We start from the raw sequence: 15,326 nt of genomic DNA on the forward strand, positions 1-15,326 counted from the left end.
TGATGATTGTTTTTAGAACTTCTTAACACGCCACAAAGAATTCCAGTGGCCAGAGAAGCAGAAACTGTAAAGAACCACGTTTTTATTTTTGTTTTGTTTTTCTTTTAATATATATAGGCTTTTAATTCTTAACTGAGACAGCTTTTTTTTTTTAAAACAGCAGCAAGCAGAACATACACGTTGAGAAAAGTGGCAGCGCAGGTAACTTGTTTGGCTAATGCCCGTCCGTGTATAAGGCCTACACTAGATTATTTATCATTTGTTTGTGTGAGCACCTTTTGTGTTTTCTTTTTCTTGGTTTAAGTGTACAGTAAGGCAGTGGTTTTCCAAAAAGGAATATATATATATATATTTATATATCTTTTCAGTCATCACTGTAAATTCTTCTTACATGCAAATTAAATAAAATGTACAACTTGAAGAATGTTACAACGCTGGACAAAGCTTCTTTGTCCCAGGACAAGGCTTCTAATAAAAGGCAAATACAGACACCACAAAGTTAAAAAGAGGAAGAAGGCATAAGGAACCCAACTGCAGGTGCTATTGACAGAACAGCTTGAGCAGGGAAGATTGGTATTCCAGTGAAGATTTCTCCTGCTGCTGGCAAGGTGAGAAAGAATGGATGGTTATTAACAGATGTCTCCAGACAACTCCCTTGAGATGATTCACTCTAACCTGAGAAGCTCCACATCAAAGATGAGAGTAGCATTGGGAGGAATAACCCCAGGGTGGCCTGTGGCTCCATAGGCCATCTCAGGTGTGCAGGTCAACTTTGCTCTTTGTCCTAAGCTCATCTGGTTTTTGGATGGTGGAGAGAGAGAAAAAAAAAAGAGAGAGAGAAGACAAAAAAGCAGTATTAGGAGGAAAATAAGGAACAAATCACTACATGGCAGATTTACAAAACTGAGGAGAGTTGGCACCACCAGATTCATCTTTCAGCTTCAAGCTGAAGTTGTCACAAACAGGTCAGATGAAGGCTTCCTGACTCCTCTGGCTCATCACAGCAGTTACCAGAGCTAGTCTGGGAGTCACATAAAGGCTTTTTAATGCATATGTTGGACTATTCTGCCTTCACTGGAGCCAGCTATAGAAGTGAGCTCCTTCTGCAGAGCACAGCGTACACGTAATACCATCAGCCTGAGTCAGGGACAGACAAGACCAGAGAGCTTTATATTCATGAGAGATCAGTGCCCTAAACTTAGCCCAAACCTGCGGACAGATGTCTCACCTCAGGTGCTGCTGATTCACACAGTGAGCCCTTGCCCCTGGGATGGACAGAAATGCTGATTTATTTCACTGCAGCCTAGAACTGGAGGTAAGAGTGCTCATTGAGATTTGAGGTATTAAGATTCAAGTCCCTGATCTCCCAACAGAGTATTCTGGGGTGGAATGCTCCCAAGCTGCTATTCATTCATCATGCCCTGGTGACTGAATGTTCATTGGCCAAGAAACAATCCCTGATTTGAAGTACCAGTTTTAACTGTGACCTCTCTCCCAAGATCAAGCACATCACTGGACTATAGTTTATGTGATATCTACTGTTGAATTTTTTTTCAGGTTCTATAAAATATGCTGAAACTAGAGCTTTCATCAGTTTAGGTAGAAGAAAAATGCAAGTATGAGCTTTCCAAGATTCAGGGAGTATTCATGCCATGGGGCTAAGGGTGTAAGAGCAGATGACCTCCCTGGTCCCTGCAGGGCTTTTCATGTGGCAAGCTGTCTGCTGCTCTAATACTTCCCTGGCAAGCCAGACAGCTGGTAAGTCATCAACAGGTTTTAAGCATGGGGCAAACTTGAACTGTCAGAAATTGAGCAAAGAAATACAGATATTGCTGGTATCTGACAGTCATTAAACCAAAGTTTGAGAAAAGCTACATGTCAGATATAGTAAAGTGCCTTTTTCCAAGTGCCTTGTGTTATTCACACTCCACAAATCCCTCCAGACCCTGGGGTGAAGTGAGACAGTCCCAAACTGGATTTCAGATGGTGATCCACCAGGAGGAGCAGGAGGGCAGCATGTTGGACACTGATTCCTGGAACAGATTTTGGCCACTTACTATATAAGGGACATGAGTCAGGGAGCCAGTGGTCAAGGAAGGGACAGATTGATTCACCCAGCACTTGTTGCCACTGCTTTACCTGCACTGGCTTCTGTTTTCTACAGCACACTGCGGTCCTGAGCATCTCTTAGGCCTTATTACAAACCAAATAAAAAAGTTCAAATCCTTGAGAAGAATGTGGTTTTTTTTTCTAGGATTCCTCAAATGGATCTCTTTCACTGGCTGGAGAGAAGGGGGTGGTGGCCTTGCTTTCTCCATAGGACTGGACATAGTTTCATAGTTTCATAGTTTCATTCAGGGTTGGAAGGGACCACAAGGATCATCTAGTTCCAACCCCCCTGCCATGGGCAGGGACACCCCACACTAGATCAGGCTGGACAGAGCCTCATCCAGCCTGCTCTTAAACACCCCCAGGGACGGGGCCTCGACCACCTCCCTGGACAACCCATTCCAGGGTTTCACCACTCTCATGGTGAAGAACCTCCTCCTCACATCCAGCCTGAATCTCCCCACCTCCAGCTTCATTCCATTCCCCCTAGTCCTATCACTACCTGAGATCCTGAGAAGTCCTTCCCCAGCCTTCCTGTAGGCCCCTTTCAGATACTGGAAGGCCACAATTAGGTCACCTCGGAGCCTTCTCTTCTGCAGACTGAACAGCCCCAACTCCTTCAGTCTGTCCTCATAGGAGAGGTGCTCCAGCCCTCTGATCATCCTCGTGGCCCTTCTCTGGACACGTTCCAGCACCTCCACATCCCTCTTGTAATAGGGGCTCCAGAACTGGACACAGTACTCCAGGTGGGGTCTCACCAGGGCTGAGTAGAGGGGGAGGATCACCTCCCTCGACCTGCTAGCCACACTTCTCCTGATGCAGCCCAGGATCTGATTGGCTTTGCGGGCTGCAAGTGCACACTGAGAGTTCATGTTGAGCTTTTTGTCCACCAGCACCCCCAAGTCTCTCTCCTCAGGGCTACCCCCCAGCCAGTCACTGCCCAGCCTGTATTTGTGCCTGGGATTGCCTCGACCCAGATGCAGGACCCTGCACTTGCTCTTATTGAACTTCATGAGGTTGGCCTGTGCCCACCTCTCCAGCCTGTCAAGGTCCCGCTGGATGGCCTCCCTTCCCTCCAGCGTGTCTGCTGCACCACACAGCTTGGTGTCATCAGCAAACTTGCTGAGGGTGCACTCAATGCCACTGTCCATGTCCCCCACAAAGATGTTGAATAAGACAGGTCCCAGGACTGATCCCTGAGGGACTCCACTTGTCACTGGCCTCCACTGGGACATGGAGCCATTGACAGCCACTCTTTGGGTGCGACCATCAAGCCAGTTCCTTATCCATCTAGTGGTCCACCCATCAAACCCATGTGTCACCAGTTTGGAGACCAGGATGTGGTGTGGGACAGTGTCAAAGGCTTTGCTCAGGTCCAGGTAAACGACATCAGTTGCTCGCCCCTCATCTATTAATTTTGTCACCTGCTCATAGAAGGCCACCAGGTTGGTCAGGCAGGATTTGCCCTTGGCAAAGCCATGCTGACTGTTCCCAATCACCTCTTCACTATTCTTTTGAGCGAGTAGTGACTCCAGGAGGATCTGTTCCATGATCTTTCCAGGCACAGAGGTGAGACTGACTGGCCTGTAGTTCCCTGGTTCCTCCTTCTTGCCCTTTTTGAAGATGGGGGCAATGTTTCCCCTTTTCCAGTCCGTGGGGACTTCACCAGACTGTCAGGACTTTTGAAATATAATAGAGAGGGGTTTAGCAACCTCATCTGCCAGTTCTCTCAGCACCCGTGGGTGTAACCCGTCGGGTCCCATGGACTTGAACACTTTCAGGTTCTTCAGATGATCACGAACCTGATCTGCACTTACAATGGGCAGTTCTTCCTCCCCGTCCCTGGCTTTGACTTCCATAACATCAGGAGTGTGGCTAGAGGCCCTTGCAGTGAAGACTGAGGTAAAGAAGTTATTAAGTACCTCAGCCTTTTCCTCATCACATGTGACCATGTCACCATTTTCCTTTCTGAGGGGGCCCACACCTTCCCTAGTCTTCTTCTTCCCATTAATATACCTGTAAAAGTTCTTAGTATTCCCTTTAATCTCCCTGGCTAGATTCAACTCAAACTCTGCTTTGGCTTTCCTGATCAGGACTCTTGCTGCTCGGGCAGCTTCCTTGTATTCCCCCTGTTCTACCTGTCCTTCTACACTTCCTGTAGAGTTTCCTTTTAAGTAATAGTGTGTCCAGTAGCTCCTTGCCCATCCAGGCAGGCCTCCTAGCATTCTTACCTGCTTTTCTCTTTGTTGGTACACAGAGCTCCTGGACACAGAGGAGGTGGTCCTTGAATACTGACCAGCTGTCCTGGGTCCCTCTTCCCTCCAGGGCTTTGTCCCACGACACTTTGGCTAGCAGATCCCTGAAGCGATCAAAATCTGCATGCCTAAAGTCTAGGGTCGTGAGCTTGGAATACTTCCTCCTGATTGCCCTGAGGATGTTAAATTCAACTGCTTCATGGTCACTGCAGCCAAGGCCGTCTATGAGCCTCACATTGCTTACCAGCCCTTCCCTGTTGGTGAGAACAAGGTCCAGCATAGCACCATTTCTTGTTGGTTCCTCCACCATTTGGAGGAGGAAGTTGTCTTCTATGCAGTCCAGGAACATCCTGGATTGCTGGTGCCTTGCTGTGTTGTCCCTCCAGCAGATATCCGGGTGGTTGAAATCACCCATGAGGACCAGGGCTTGTGACCTGGAAGCTGCTTCTATTTGCCTATGGAGGGCCTCATCTGCTTGGATCTGCTGGTCAGGTGGCCTGTAGGAGACCCCCACAGTAATATCTTCTTCCCCTGTCCTGCCTTTAATTTTGACCCATACACTCTCAACTAGCTTATCATCCCTCCCCAGTTGGAGCTCCACTGATTCCAACTGGCTATTGACATAGAGGGCAACACCTCCTCCTCTCCTTCCCTGCCTATCCTTCCTAAAGAGTTTATACCCATCTATGCCTACATCCCAGTCATGGGATTCATCCCACCAAGTTTCAGTAACAGCCACTATGTCGTGGCATCCCAGCAGCACAGTGGCCCTTAACTCATCCTGTTTGTTGCCCAAGCTGCACGCATTCGCATAGAAGCACTTCAGCTGGGCTGGCCCTGTCCTCCTCTTGTGCCAAATCCCCTCGGTTTCCACAGAATGTCCTGGTGGATCATTCGTGGCTTGCCTCAGGGTAGCAAGTTGAGAGCCCTTACCAGCTCTCTTTCTCTCTACTGCTGGTGAGCTGCCCCTCTGTTTGTCACCAGCCAGCAGGAGACTATTAACCCCTTCCCCCTTCAAATCTAGTTTAAAGCCCTATCAATGAGCCCTGCCAATTCCTGCCCCAGGATTCTTATCCCACTCTGGGACAAGTGTGTCCCATGAGTTGTTTTCAGCTCAGGTGCCTTGAAAACCAATCCATGATTGTGGAACCCAAAGCCCTGTCGATGGCACCAGCCCCTGAGCCATGAATTGATCTGTTGGCCCTTCCTCAGTGTGTCGTCATCCATTGCTGACGTTAGAGGGATGGCAGAGAACACGACTTGAGCCCCTGATCCCTTTAGCATTTGCCCTAAGGTTCTGAAGTCTTTTTTAATAGATTGTGAGCCTCTCATTGTTACATCGTCACTGCCCACCTGAAAGACCAGCAGTGGGTAGTAGTCTGAAGGACTCACGAGGTTGGGAATTCTATCTACAATGTCTTTTACTTGGGCACCAGGGAGGCAGCTGACCGCTCTATGAAATGGGTCTGGTCTGCATATTGGGCCCTCTGTTCCCCTCAGTAGGGAGTCTCCTATGACGATGACCCTGCGAGGTTTCTTTTCTGGGTAAGTTTTGATGGCTGGCCTGAGGCAACCTGTCATTGGTGCAGCTTCTGACCTTCTTGGGTCCTCGACCTTACCAATGACCTGTTCCTCCTGCAGAGCCTCATACCTGTTCTGTAACTGCACTGGAGGCAGCGTGCTGCTCACAGGAGCAGACTTCCTTTGTTTGCATTTCTTCCGTCGGGCAGTGACCTGTTCCCATTGGCCCTGCTCATGGGGGTTACTACAGGGAGGTTGAGAATCTTGCTTCTGGGAAGGTATCAAACTCCCTGTTCCCCTAAGTGTTACCCCCTGTTCTGGTTTAGAAGAGATTACATTATGGGAATTGTCAATTTTCTGCTCGCCATCTCTTCTAGCTCTTAGCCTTTCCACCTCTTCTTTTAGTTTGACCACCATGCTCATCAGATCACTGACCTGCTCACACCTGAAACAGGAGCTGCTCCCTCCAGCCTCCATGTCGAGTGCCAGGCTCCAGCACTCACTGCAGCCACCTGCCTGAACATCTGCATGCTTGTGTGTGGTCTCTGTTTGGGTGCCCACTGTCCTTCTGTTAGCCTTTGCTCTAGTGGTGACCATCTTGCAGTAACCACCCTCTCCACACGGCTTTTTTTTTTTTTTTTTTTTTTTTTTTTCCCTGTCAGTGCGAAGGTGAGCTGCGCTTCTCAAGCTGCCTCTCTCCTCAGCCACGCGCTGGGGTCTGTTTGGTTTGCGCGCGGTCTCCACGGCAACCCCTCCCCCAGCTACGTCACTGCCCTCCGGCAGGTAGGCAATCCGAGCCCGCTGCCCCTCCTCCTCTCTTTGGAAAGTCCCAAGCCACCAGCCCCTTACCGCCTGAAAAGCAAGGGAATCAAAGCCAAAAGCCAAACTCCCAGAGCTGCGCTTCTCAAGCTGCCTCTCTCCTCAGCCACGCGCTGGGGTCTGTTACATCATTTTCTCTTTCATCCCTCTCTGGAAAATCATGGTTGTATCACTCCTCAGTGGATTGTTTCTCATTTTGCATTCTTCCCTTGTCTCTATTTAAGCACAAGAACTTGTTCCTGTCATAGCTGTTCCTATAATAATATTTGAGCAGTTTCTTTCTAGGACCCCAAAATAGGGTTCATACACTCTTGCACTTGAGCAGCCTGATCACACTCCATGTAAAGGGCCCTCACAGCACTGCAGACAAAACCCAAGAGTTGACAATGAATTGCATCATGTGGCTCCTCTAGAGTTTTACTGTTTTGGCACTCAAACTAATTAATGGAGGGCAATTTCCCTTTTCTCAATGTAGGGCTGGTCAGTCATTGTAGCTGGGAGTCTGAAATCATAAAAATTTTAACAGTACAGTTTGATATCTTACTCAGTAGGGGTCAAAGTCAGTAGCTCAGTCATGGATGTCACCAAAAAGGGCAGCTTGGACTTCTATTGAATAGCTGAAGAGAGGCCACCCTATGAATTGCTGCCACCTGGAACAACTTAGAGGCCACTATTGTCTATTTGTGGAGGTGCCCACAGAAAAGTGACAGGACTTATGTGGAACACTGGCACCTGGAGAGGGGACTTCACATGTCATTTTCCAGGCAATACCACGTGGAAAGCCTCATGAGTAGAGGATGCCCCTGGATGGAGGCAGAAGAACTACAGAAAATGCTGTGCTCAAATGGACCGTGCTTTCAGAAAACTACATCATGTCCTACATTGTGATTTTCACTTGGTCTTGCCACCATTGCACCAGACATTGCTGTGTTCACACACCTTCAGCTAGTTTGAAGTTCAGGCAGAATAATTTCTTCATACCTGTGTAACACCTTCTTCAAATCCTTTAATGACTTCTTGTCTGCCAATTTTGAACCTAAAAGACTTGTTTCTGTCTCTGGAGGAATCAAACTTCTTTCCATTCTGTAGCATTCCTATCAAAACAAGACACACAGCTTCAATTTGAGTTACATCTAAATTTAAGTGATGAGAGAGAGGGAAGGAGGGAAAAAAACTAATGCTACTAATTTCCATTTAACTTTGAAGCCTCATGCAAAACAAACATGGCAGGAGAGTCAAAAGCAGTGGTGATGCATTTTTACATTTGCCTTCCAGTACTTTAGGCTCTAACATAGAAATTTATTATTCTTGTTATTCTTCATGTAACAGGTTATAAATCATATCACACCAAACGTTGCACAGACATACAGAACAGCTGTTGCTTACACAACAGAACCTCCTGGCTAAGTAGATAAAAGCAGGCAAAGAACAAGCAGGAAGCAGCAGAAGACAGAAACCCAGTGCAGGGGCCTGATCCAGGCCCGCTCCTAAACACATAGAAGTTCCCTAAAACAAACCTACAGACAAAGAATCCAAATGTAACACAAATGTGACTAGGTTTACTTCTCATTAAATACCTGACATTTATTTCAAGGTATTCTTTGAAGAGTGTAACTAACTGTGGAGGGTTTGAGAAAGAAGGGCCCAGCCTTCTCTCCCGCACAAAGAGGAAGAAAAAAACCCACAGCTAGCCAGCCAGAGAAGCAAAGGGAAAATGCTATATTTACAAGCAATTTTGGGGAATGTAGGATATATACACAATTTATGGTATTTACAACATATATACAGAAATATACAGCAAAGTAAAAAAAAACAACAACAATATAGGAACAAAATTCCCTCCTCCGGAGGAGGGTTCCCCCCCAGTACCCCCTTCTATCCCCTTATTCCCCAACGAGGGTTAGAAAGAGACAAAAAGAGCAGTTATTAATTAAAGCAAAGTGTTAGTAGGCCTTATCTGTTCAAGGTCGCTCTGGCAGGGAGCCCAGAAGCAGACGAGCTGGAAAGGGAGAAGGAAAGGAGCGAACTGAGGAAAGTCCCAGCTGCACCTAAACTTAAAACTGCATTCTACCAATCCACCAATGAAATTAGTTTAGAATATCTGATTGTTTTCGTTAACATTCCAAACCATTCAGCCATAGTGTCCCAGCACTGTCTCTTTCTTAAAGGCACAGCCTCAAACGGTCACAGTCCACCCCTTCTAAACAATTTCATTGGCTGTTCATACTGTCCATCCAATCCAAGATGATATTTACAGTTCGTAAGTAAAGTTCATAGTCCACTCCGGATATCCTCAGATGTAGATGATTCAAAAGTCCAAGAAAATCAGGAAATGAGAAAAATGGAAAACAGGTTATCTCTTCGCTGATGAAGCGAAGAAAAGGAAGACAGGGATTCTCAGGGTCTCTTAGTTGACACAGGGCTCTCAGGGTTCTCAGGGCTCGTGCACCGTAGATTCCTTGTTGATTCTTCCTTTGGATGCGATGTAGCTGTACAACAGTTTGAAATTAAACTCTTTCAGCTAAAGTTAAATTTCTTTGTGGAATACACTGAATTTCACCATTCTCTTGCATTACCCAATAAGTGTGACCCGGACCTTCAGCTGAAACCACCCCTTGGACAGGTTTAGCCTCTCCTGAGGGAGAAAATACCCAAACAGTTTTACCTAACAGATTCTTTTCTCTAACAACAGGAACTCTATCACCTTCCACTTTCTGTAGCAGATCTGAATGTGCAGGTCCAGCTCGGTTCACTGAACCTCTACTATTTACCAGCCAGGTTGCTTGTGCTAAATGTTTTTCCCTCTTTTTTTCAAATATCCACCCCCCCCATGGCTTTGAGAGTGGTCTTCAACAAACTGTTGTAGCATTCAATCTTCCCTGAAGATGGTGCATAGTAAGGAATATGGAAAATCCACTCAATACCGTGCTCTTTGGCCCAGTTCTTTACAAGGTTGTTCTTGAAATGAGTTCCATTGTCTGACTCAATCCTCTCTGGAGTTCTATGTCTCCACAGGATCTGTCTCTCCAGACTGAGAATGGTGTTGCGTGCAGTTGCATGTGGAACTGGATAAGTTTCCAACCATCCAGTGTTTGCCTCTACCATAGTAAGCACGTACTGCTTACCAGAACGAGAACGTGGTAGAGTGATGTAGTCAATCTGCCAAGCTTCACCATACTTGTACTTGGACCATCTGTCACCATACCACAAGGGCTTAAGTCGTTTTGCCTGCTTAATAGCAGCACAAATGTCACAGTCATGGATAACTTGTGTGATAGCATCCATGGAAATGTCTATGGATCTGTCACAAGCCCATTGGTATGTTGCATCTCTGCCTTGAGGTCCTGTCAAATCATGAGCCCACCGAGCTAAGAATATCTCACCTCGGTGCTACCAGTCAAGATCACGATTAGAGTGCATGTCTACTTGAGAAACTCTTGCATCTAAATCTCCCTGATGGTTGTGTTGTTGTTCCTCAGTAGCTTTGCTCTTAGGAATGTGAGCACCAATGTGTCTCACCTTCACTGGAATTCTCTCAACTTGATCAGCAATGTCCTGCCACAGTTCAGCTGCCCAAATGGGTTTTCCCTTCCTCTGCCAACCATTCTTCTTCCAGTTCTTTAGCCAACCCCATAGAGCACTGGCTACCATCCATGAGTCGGTGTAGAGATAAAGCTTTGGCCATCTCTCATGTTCAGCTACATCGAGAGCTGGCTGGACAGCTTTTACCTCTGCAAACTGACTGGATTCTCCTTCTCCATCTTTCGCCTCTGCAACTCGGCGTGTTGGACTCCACACTGCAGACTTCCACCTTCGCTTGTTTCCAACAAGACGACAGGAACCGTCTGTGAACAAAGCATATTTCTTTTCATCATCAGAAAGGTCATTGTAAGGAGGAGCTTCCTCAGCACGAGTTACTTTCTCCTCTGGAGGTTTAGCACAGTTGGTACCTTCAGGCCAACTTGAGACCACCTCCACTAGACCAGGTCTTTCACGATTTCCCATCCGAGCTCTCTGTGTTATCAGAGCCATCCACTTAGACCATGTTGAGTCTGTAGCACGATGTGGTGTGGAGCCTTTGCCTTTGAACATCCAATTCAAAACTGGTAATCTGGGAGCTAAGAGAAGTTGTGATTCAGTTCCAATTACTTCAGAAGATGCTTTTACTCCTTCATAGGCAGCCAAAATCTCTTTTTCTGTTGGAGTATATTTAGCCTCTGAACCTCTGTAACCTCTACTCCAGAAACCAAGAGGTCGTCCACGTGTCTCACCTGGAGCTTTTTGCCACAGGCACCAGGTTGGACCATTGTCACTTGCAGCCATGTACAAAATGTTCTTAATGTCTGGACCATCCCGGACGGGTCCCAGACCCATTGCTTGGATCACCTCTTGCTTTATCTGGTCAAAGGCTGCTTGTTGTTCAGGTCCCCAGTGGAAATTGTTTCTCTTTTGAGTCACATCATACACAGGTTTCACAATCTGACTGTATCCAGGAATGTGCAGCATCCAAGATCCCACTACCCCCAAGAAACGTAAGGTGTCTTGCTTGTTTGTGGGATTTGCCATGGTAGAGACTCTATTTACCACATCCACTGGAATGTGTCGGCGTCCATGCTGCCACTGCACTCCCAGAAACTGAATCTCTGTGGTAGGTCCTTTCACCTTGTCTCGCTTGATGGCAAAACCTGCATTCAGAAGAATGTCAATGATTTTGTTACCTTTCTCGAAGACTTCTTCAGTAGTTGTGACCGTTTGAGGATTTGCCTTTAAGAAAGGGACATGTTCCCTTTCTTAAAGGGAACATGAGAGATGGCCAAAGCTTTATATTAAACTCCACCTTACTTAAGTCTTGAGATCCACCAGTGACTCCCATAATAGTTATAGACTCTGATCCCTGATAATTTGATGGTATTATAGTGCACTGGGCTCCTGTGTCAACCAAGGCCCTGTACTTCCAAATTTGTGAAGCGCCAGGACACTGGATGTACACATCCCAATAGATTCTGTTATCTCTGTTATCCTTCTCCTCCCCCTGGAAAATGGGAAACATTACCCCCATTTTCAAAAAGGGTAAGAAGGAGGAACCAGGGAACTACAGGCCAGTCAGTCTCACCTCTGTGCCTGGAAAGATCATGGAGCAAATCCTCCTGGAGTCACTACTCACTCAGAAGAATAGTGAAGAGGTGATTGGGAACAGTCAGCATGGCTTTGCCAAGGGCAAATCCTGCCTGACCAACCTGGTGGCCTTCTATGAGCAGGTGACAAAATTAATAGATGAGGGGCGAGCAACTGATGTCATTTACCTGGACCTGAGCAAAGCCTTCGACACTGTCCCGCACCACATCCTGGTCTCCAAACTGGCGACACATGGGTTTGATGGGTGGACCACTAGATGGATAAGGAACTGGCTTGATGGCCGCACCCAAAGAATGGCTGTCAATGGCTCCATGTCCCAGTGGAGACCAGCGACAAGCGGAGTCCCTCAGGGATCAGTCCTGGGACCTGTCTTGTTTAACATCTTTGTGGGGGACATGGACAGTGGCATTGAGTGCACCCTCCGCAAGTTTGCTGATGACACCAAGCTGTGTGGTGCAGCAGACACGCTGGAGGGAAGGGAGGCCATCCAGAGGTACCTTGACAGGCTGGAGAGGTGGGCACAAGCCAACCTCATGAAGTTCAATAAGAGCAAGTGCAGGGTCCGGCATCTGGGTCGAGGCAATCCCAGGCACAAATACAGGCTGGGCAGTGACTGGCTGGAGGGTAGCCCTGAGGAGAGAGACTTGGGGGTGCTGGTGGACAAAAAGCTCAACGTGAGCTCTCAATGTGCACTTGCAGCCCGCAAAGCCAATCAGATCCTGGGCTGCATCAGGAGAAGTGTGGCCAGCAGGTCAAGGGAGGTGATTCTTCGTCTCTCTTCGTCGGGCAGCCTGCTGGGGACAGCACCAAGACCAGCAACCGCTGGGGACCAGCTGCTGCTCTCCTTTTCGGGCTGTGGGAATCGCCATCGCTGCTGAGTTTTGCCGGGAGGAAGGAGCAGCCTCTCTTTCACGTGGTCAGACTCATGATCCCAGCGGCGGGAGCGGCTGAATTTAAAAGGGTCAGCTGAGGCTCGTGCAGGCTCTCTTCATCGGGCATCCCGTATTCTCTTGTACTCTCATGCTTGTTGTTGTTTTTTTTTGTGGTTTTTTTTTTTGTTTTTTTTTTTGTTTTGTTGTTGTTGTTGTTGTTGTGCAGTAGGTGCTGTGGCCAGGGACAGGCATGGTTGTGACTTGCAGCAAAATCTCCCTAAAAAAATCAGTGTCGACCCAGACTGAGGTGGAACACAAGCAGGTAGCTGTCCAGGTATCTGGCTGTAGAGAATGCTGGAGCCTGGCTCTTGAGAAGCAGGGTTGTGGAGGCAACTATTGTATAAGGTGTGAGCACGTTGACTATCTGCTTAATATGGTGGCCAGACTGAAGGATAAGGTTGCTAGCCTTAGAAATGTAAGGGAATGTAGGAAAGAGATGAACCAGAGGAGGAAGGAGATGGACCAAAGGAGGAAAGAGATGAACCAGAGGAGGAAAGAGTTGAATCAGAGTAAGCAGGCTCTGCAGGCTCCTCCAGCAGAGGCTGGTTATTCAAAAAGCAGAGGGGAATGGACACAGGTTCCTCTCAAAAGACGCAAAGTTAAACCTCCTTGCCTCCCCTCACCTTCCCCGCTGCTCTTGGAAAACAGGCATGGAGCACTGGAGATCGAGGGTGAGATGGTCCTGATGCCGGAGGACACACCATCTGGGGTTCTCCCTGAGGCTAAGCAGCCTAAGGTTAAGCAGCCTTCCCCTGGCATCAGGACCTGTTCCCTCAAAAGAAAGAGAAGGGTAACTGTTATTGGTGATTCCCTACTGAGGGGAATGGAGGGCCCTATATGTCAGCCTGACCCATCTCATAGGGAACTCTTTTGTCTGCCAGGAGCCCAAGTTAACGATGTTACCAGTAGGCTGCCTAGACTGGTGCAGCCCTCTGACTACTACCCTTTACTAGTTATGCAGTTAGGGAATGATGATGTTGCAACCAGAACTCCCAGGGCTATCAAAGATGACTTCAGGGCCCTGGGAGACCTGGTTGAGGGGTCAGGGGCACAAGTAATTTTTTCATCAATACCCTTAACTGCAGGAGGGAATACAGTAAGGAACAGGTCAGCAGCTATAGTTAACAAGTGGCTTAGAGGCTGGTGCAGTCAAAAGAATTTTGGATTTTTTGATATTTGGAAACTTTCTACTGCACCAGGCCAGCTGGCAACAGATGGAGTACATCTGTCCCAGAGAAGGGGAAAGGTCACAGTATATGCGAACGGCCTGTCCCCCAAAGGTAAACAGATCCTGGGAAGGGAATTGGCATGTCTCATTGACAGGGCTTTAAACTAGTTTCGAAGAAGGAAGGGGCTGAAACTAGTCCCCTCAGGCAAGAGTCTGGGGGCAACAAGCTAGAGTCGGAGGTGAAACCAGCAGCCCAGCTGAAGTGCATGTACACTAATGCACGAAGCATGGGTAACAAACAAGAGGAGCTGGAAGCCTTGTTGCATCAGGAAAGTTATGATGTAGTTGCCATCACAGAGACGTGGCGGGACAACTCACATGACTGGAGCGCCACAATTGACAGCTACAAGCTCTTCAGGAGAGACAGGCAAGGAAGAAGGGGTGGAGGGGTGGCCCTGTACATCAGGAAGGCACTAGATGCCACTGAGACGGAGATTAGGGACGATCGGGTTGAATACTTGTGGGTAAGAATTAGAGGGAAGACCGGCAGGGCAGACATCCAGGTTGGAGTCTGTTATAGACCACCCAACCAGGAGGAAGATGTTGATGAAGCATTCTATAGGCAGCTTAAGGCTGTCTCAAGATCTCCGGACCTGGTTCTCATGGGTGACTTCAACCTGCCTGACGTCTGCTGGGATCTCAACACAGCAGAGAGGAGACAGTCTAGGAGGTTCTTAGAATGCATGGAGGGCAGCTTCTTATCCCAGGTGCTGCGAGAGCCTACCAGGGGCAAGGCTATGCTTGACCTCTTCACCAACAGGGAAGGGCTGGTGGGTGATGTGGTGGTTGGAGGGTGTTTGGGGTCCAGTGACCACGAGATAATTGAATTTTCGGTTTTTGGTCAAGCTAAGAGGGGTAGCAAGAAGACCTCCACTCTGGACTTCCGGAGGGCAGACTTCAGGTTACTCAAGGAACTAATTCAGAGGGTTCCTTGGGATAAAGCCCTTAATAATAAAGGGGTCCAGGAGAGCTGGACCTACTTCAAGGAAGAATTGTTGAAGGCTCAGGGACAGGCTGTGCCAATGTGCCGGAAGATGAGCTGCCAGGGCAGATGGCCAGCCTAGATGGTAAATGAACTTTTAATAGAACTAAGGGAAAAAAAGAGGGTGTATCATCTTTGGAAGAGAGGGGAGGCAACCCATGGAATGTTTAAGGATGTTGCTAGGTCTTGTAGGAAGAAAATTAGGGAGGCAAAAGCACACTTGGAGCTTAAACTGGCCTCTACTGTGAAGGACAACAAAAAGTCCTTCTATAAATACATTAATAGCAAGAGGAAGGGCAGAGACAACCTCCACTCCTTGGTTGACATGGAGGGAGATGTTGTAT

At 47.7% G+C, this 15,326-nt stretch overlaps 1 protein-coding gene across 4 annotated transcripts in view; it reads right to left on the bottom strand.

Moving 5' to 3' along the window:
* Positions 1-65: 65 nt before the first annotated feature.
* The window catches only part of FKBP1B (FKBP prolyl isomerase 1B), a 76,388-nt gene continuing 61,127 nt past the window's right edge, over positions 66-15,326 (bottom strand). For 3 of the 4 annotated variants that reach the window (XM_068143127.1, XM_068143128.1, XM_068143129.1), the window contains 2 exons: positions 7,686-7,798; positions 66-794 (listed from right to left, as the gene is read on the bottom strand). In XM_068143127.1, the coding sequence (XP_067999228.1) occupies positions 666-794; positions 7,686-7,798 (242 nt within the window). In that variant the 3' untranslated portion in view covers positions 66-665. Of the gene's footprint in view, positions 795-7,685; positions 7,799-12,007; positions 14,160-15,326 lie in introns of those variants that run through there. The other variant, XM_068143130.1, reaches the window with a different exon arrangement.

The sequence above is a fragment of the Melanerpes formicivorus genome, unplaced genomic scaffold, assembly GCF_026170545.1.
Source record: "Melanerpes formicivorus ecotype bairdi unplaced genomic scaffold, bMelFor1.0.p_v2 SCAF_9, whole genome shotgun sequence".
In the NCBI taxonomy this organism is placed as follows: Eukaryota; Metazoa; Chordata; class Aves; order Piciformes; family Picidae; genus Melanerpes; species Melanerpes formicivorus.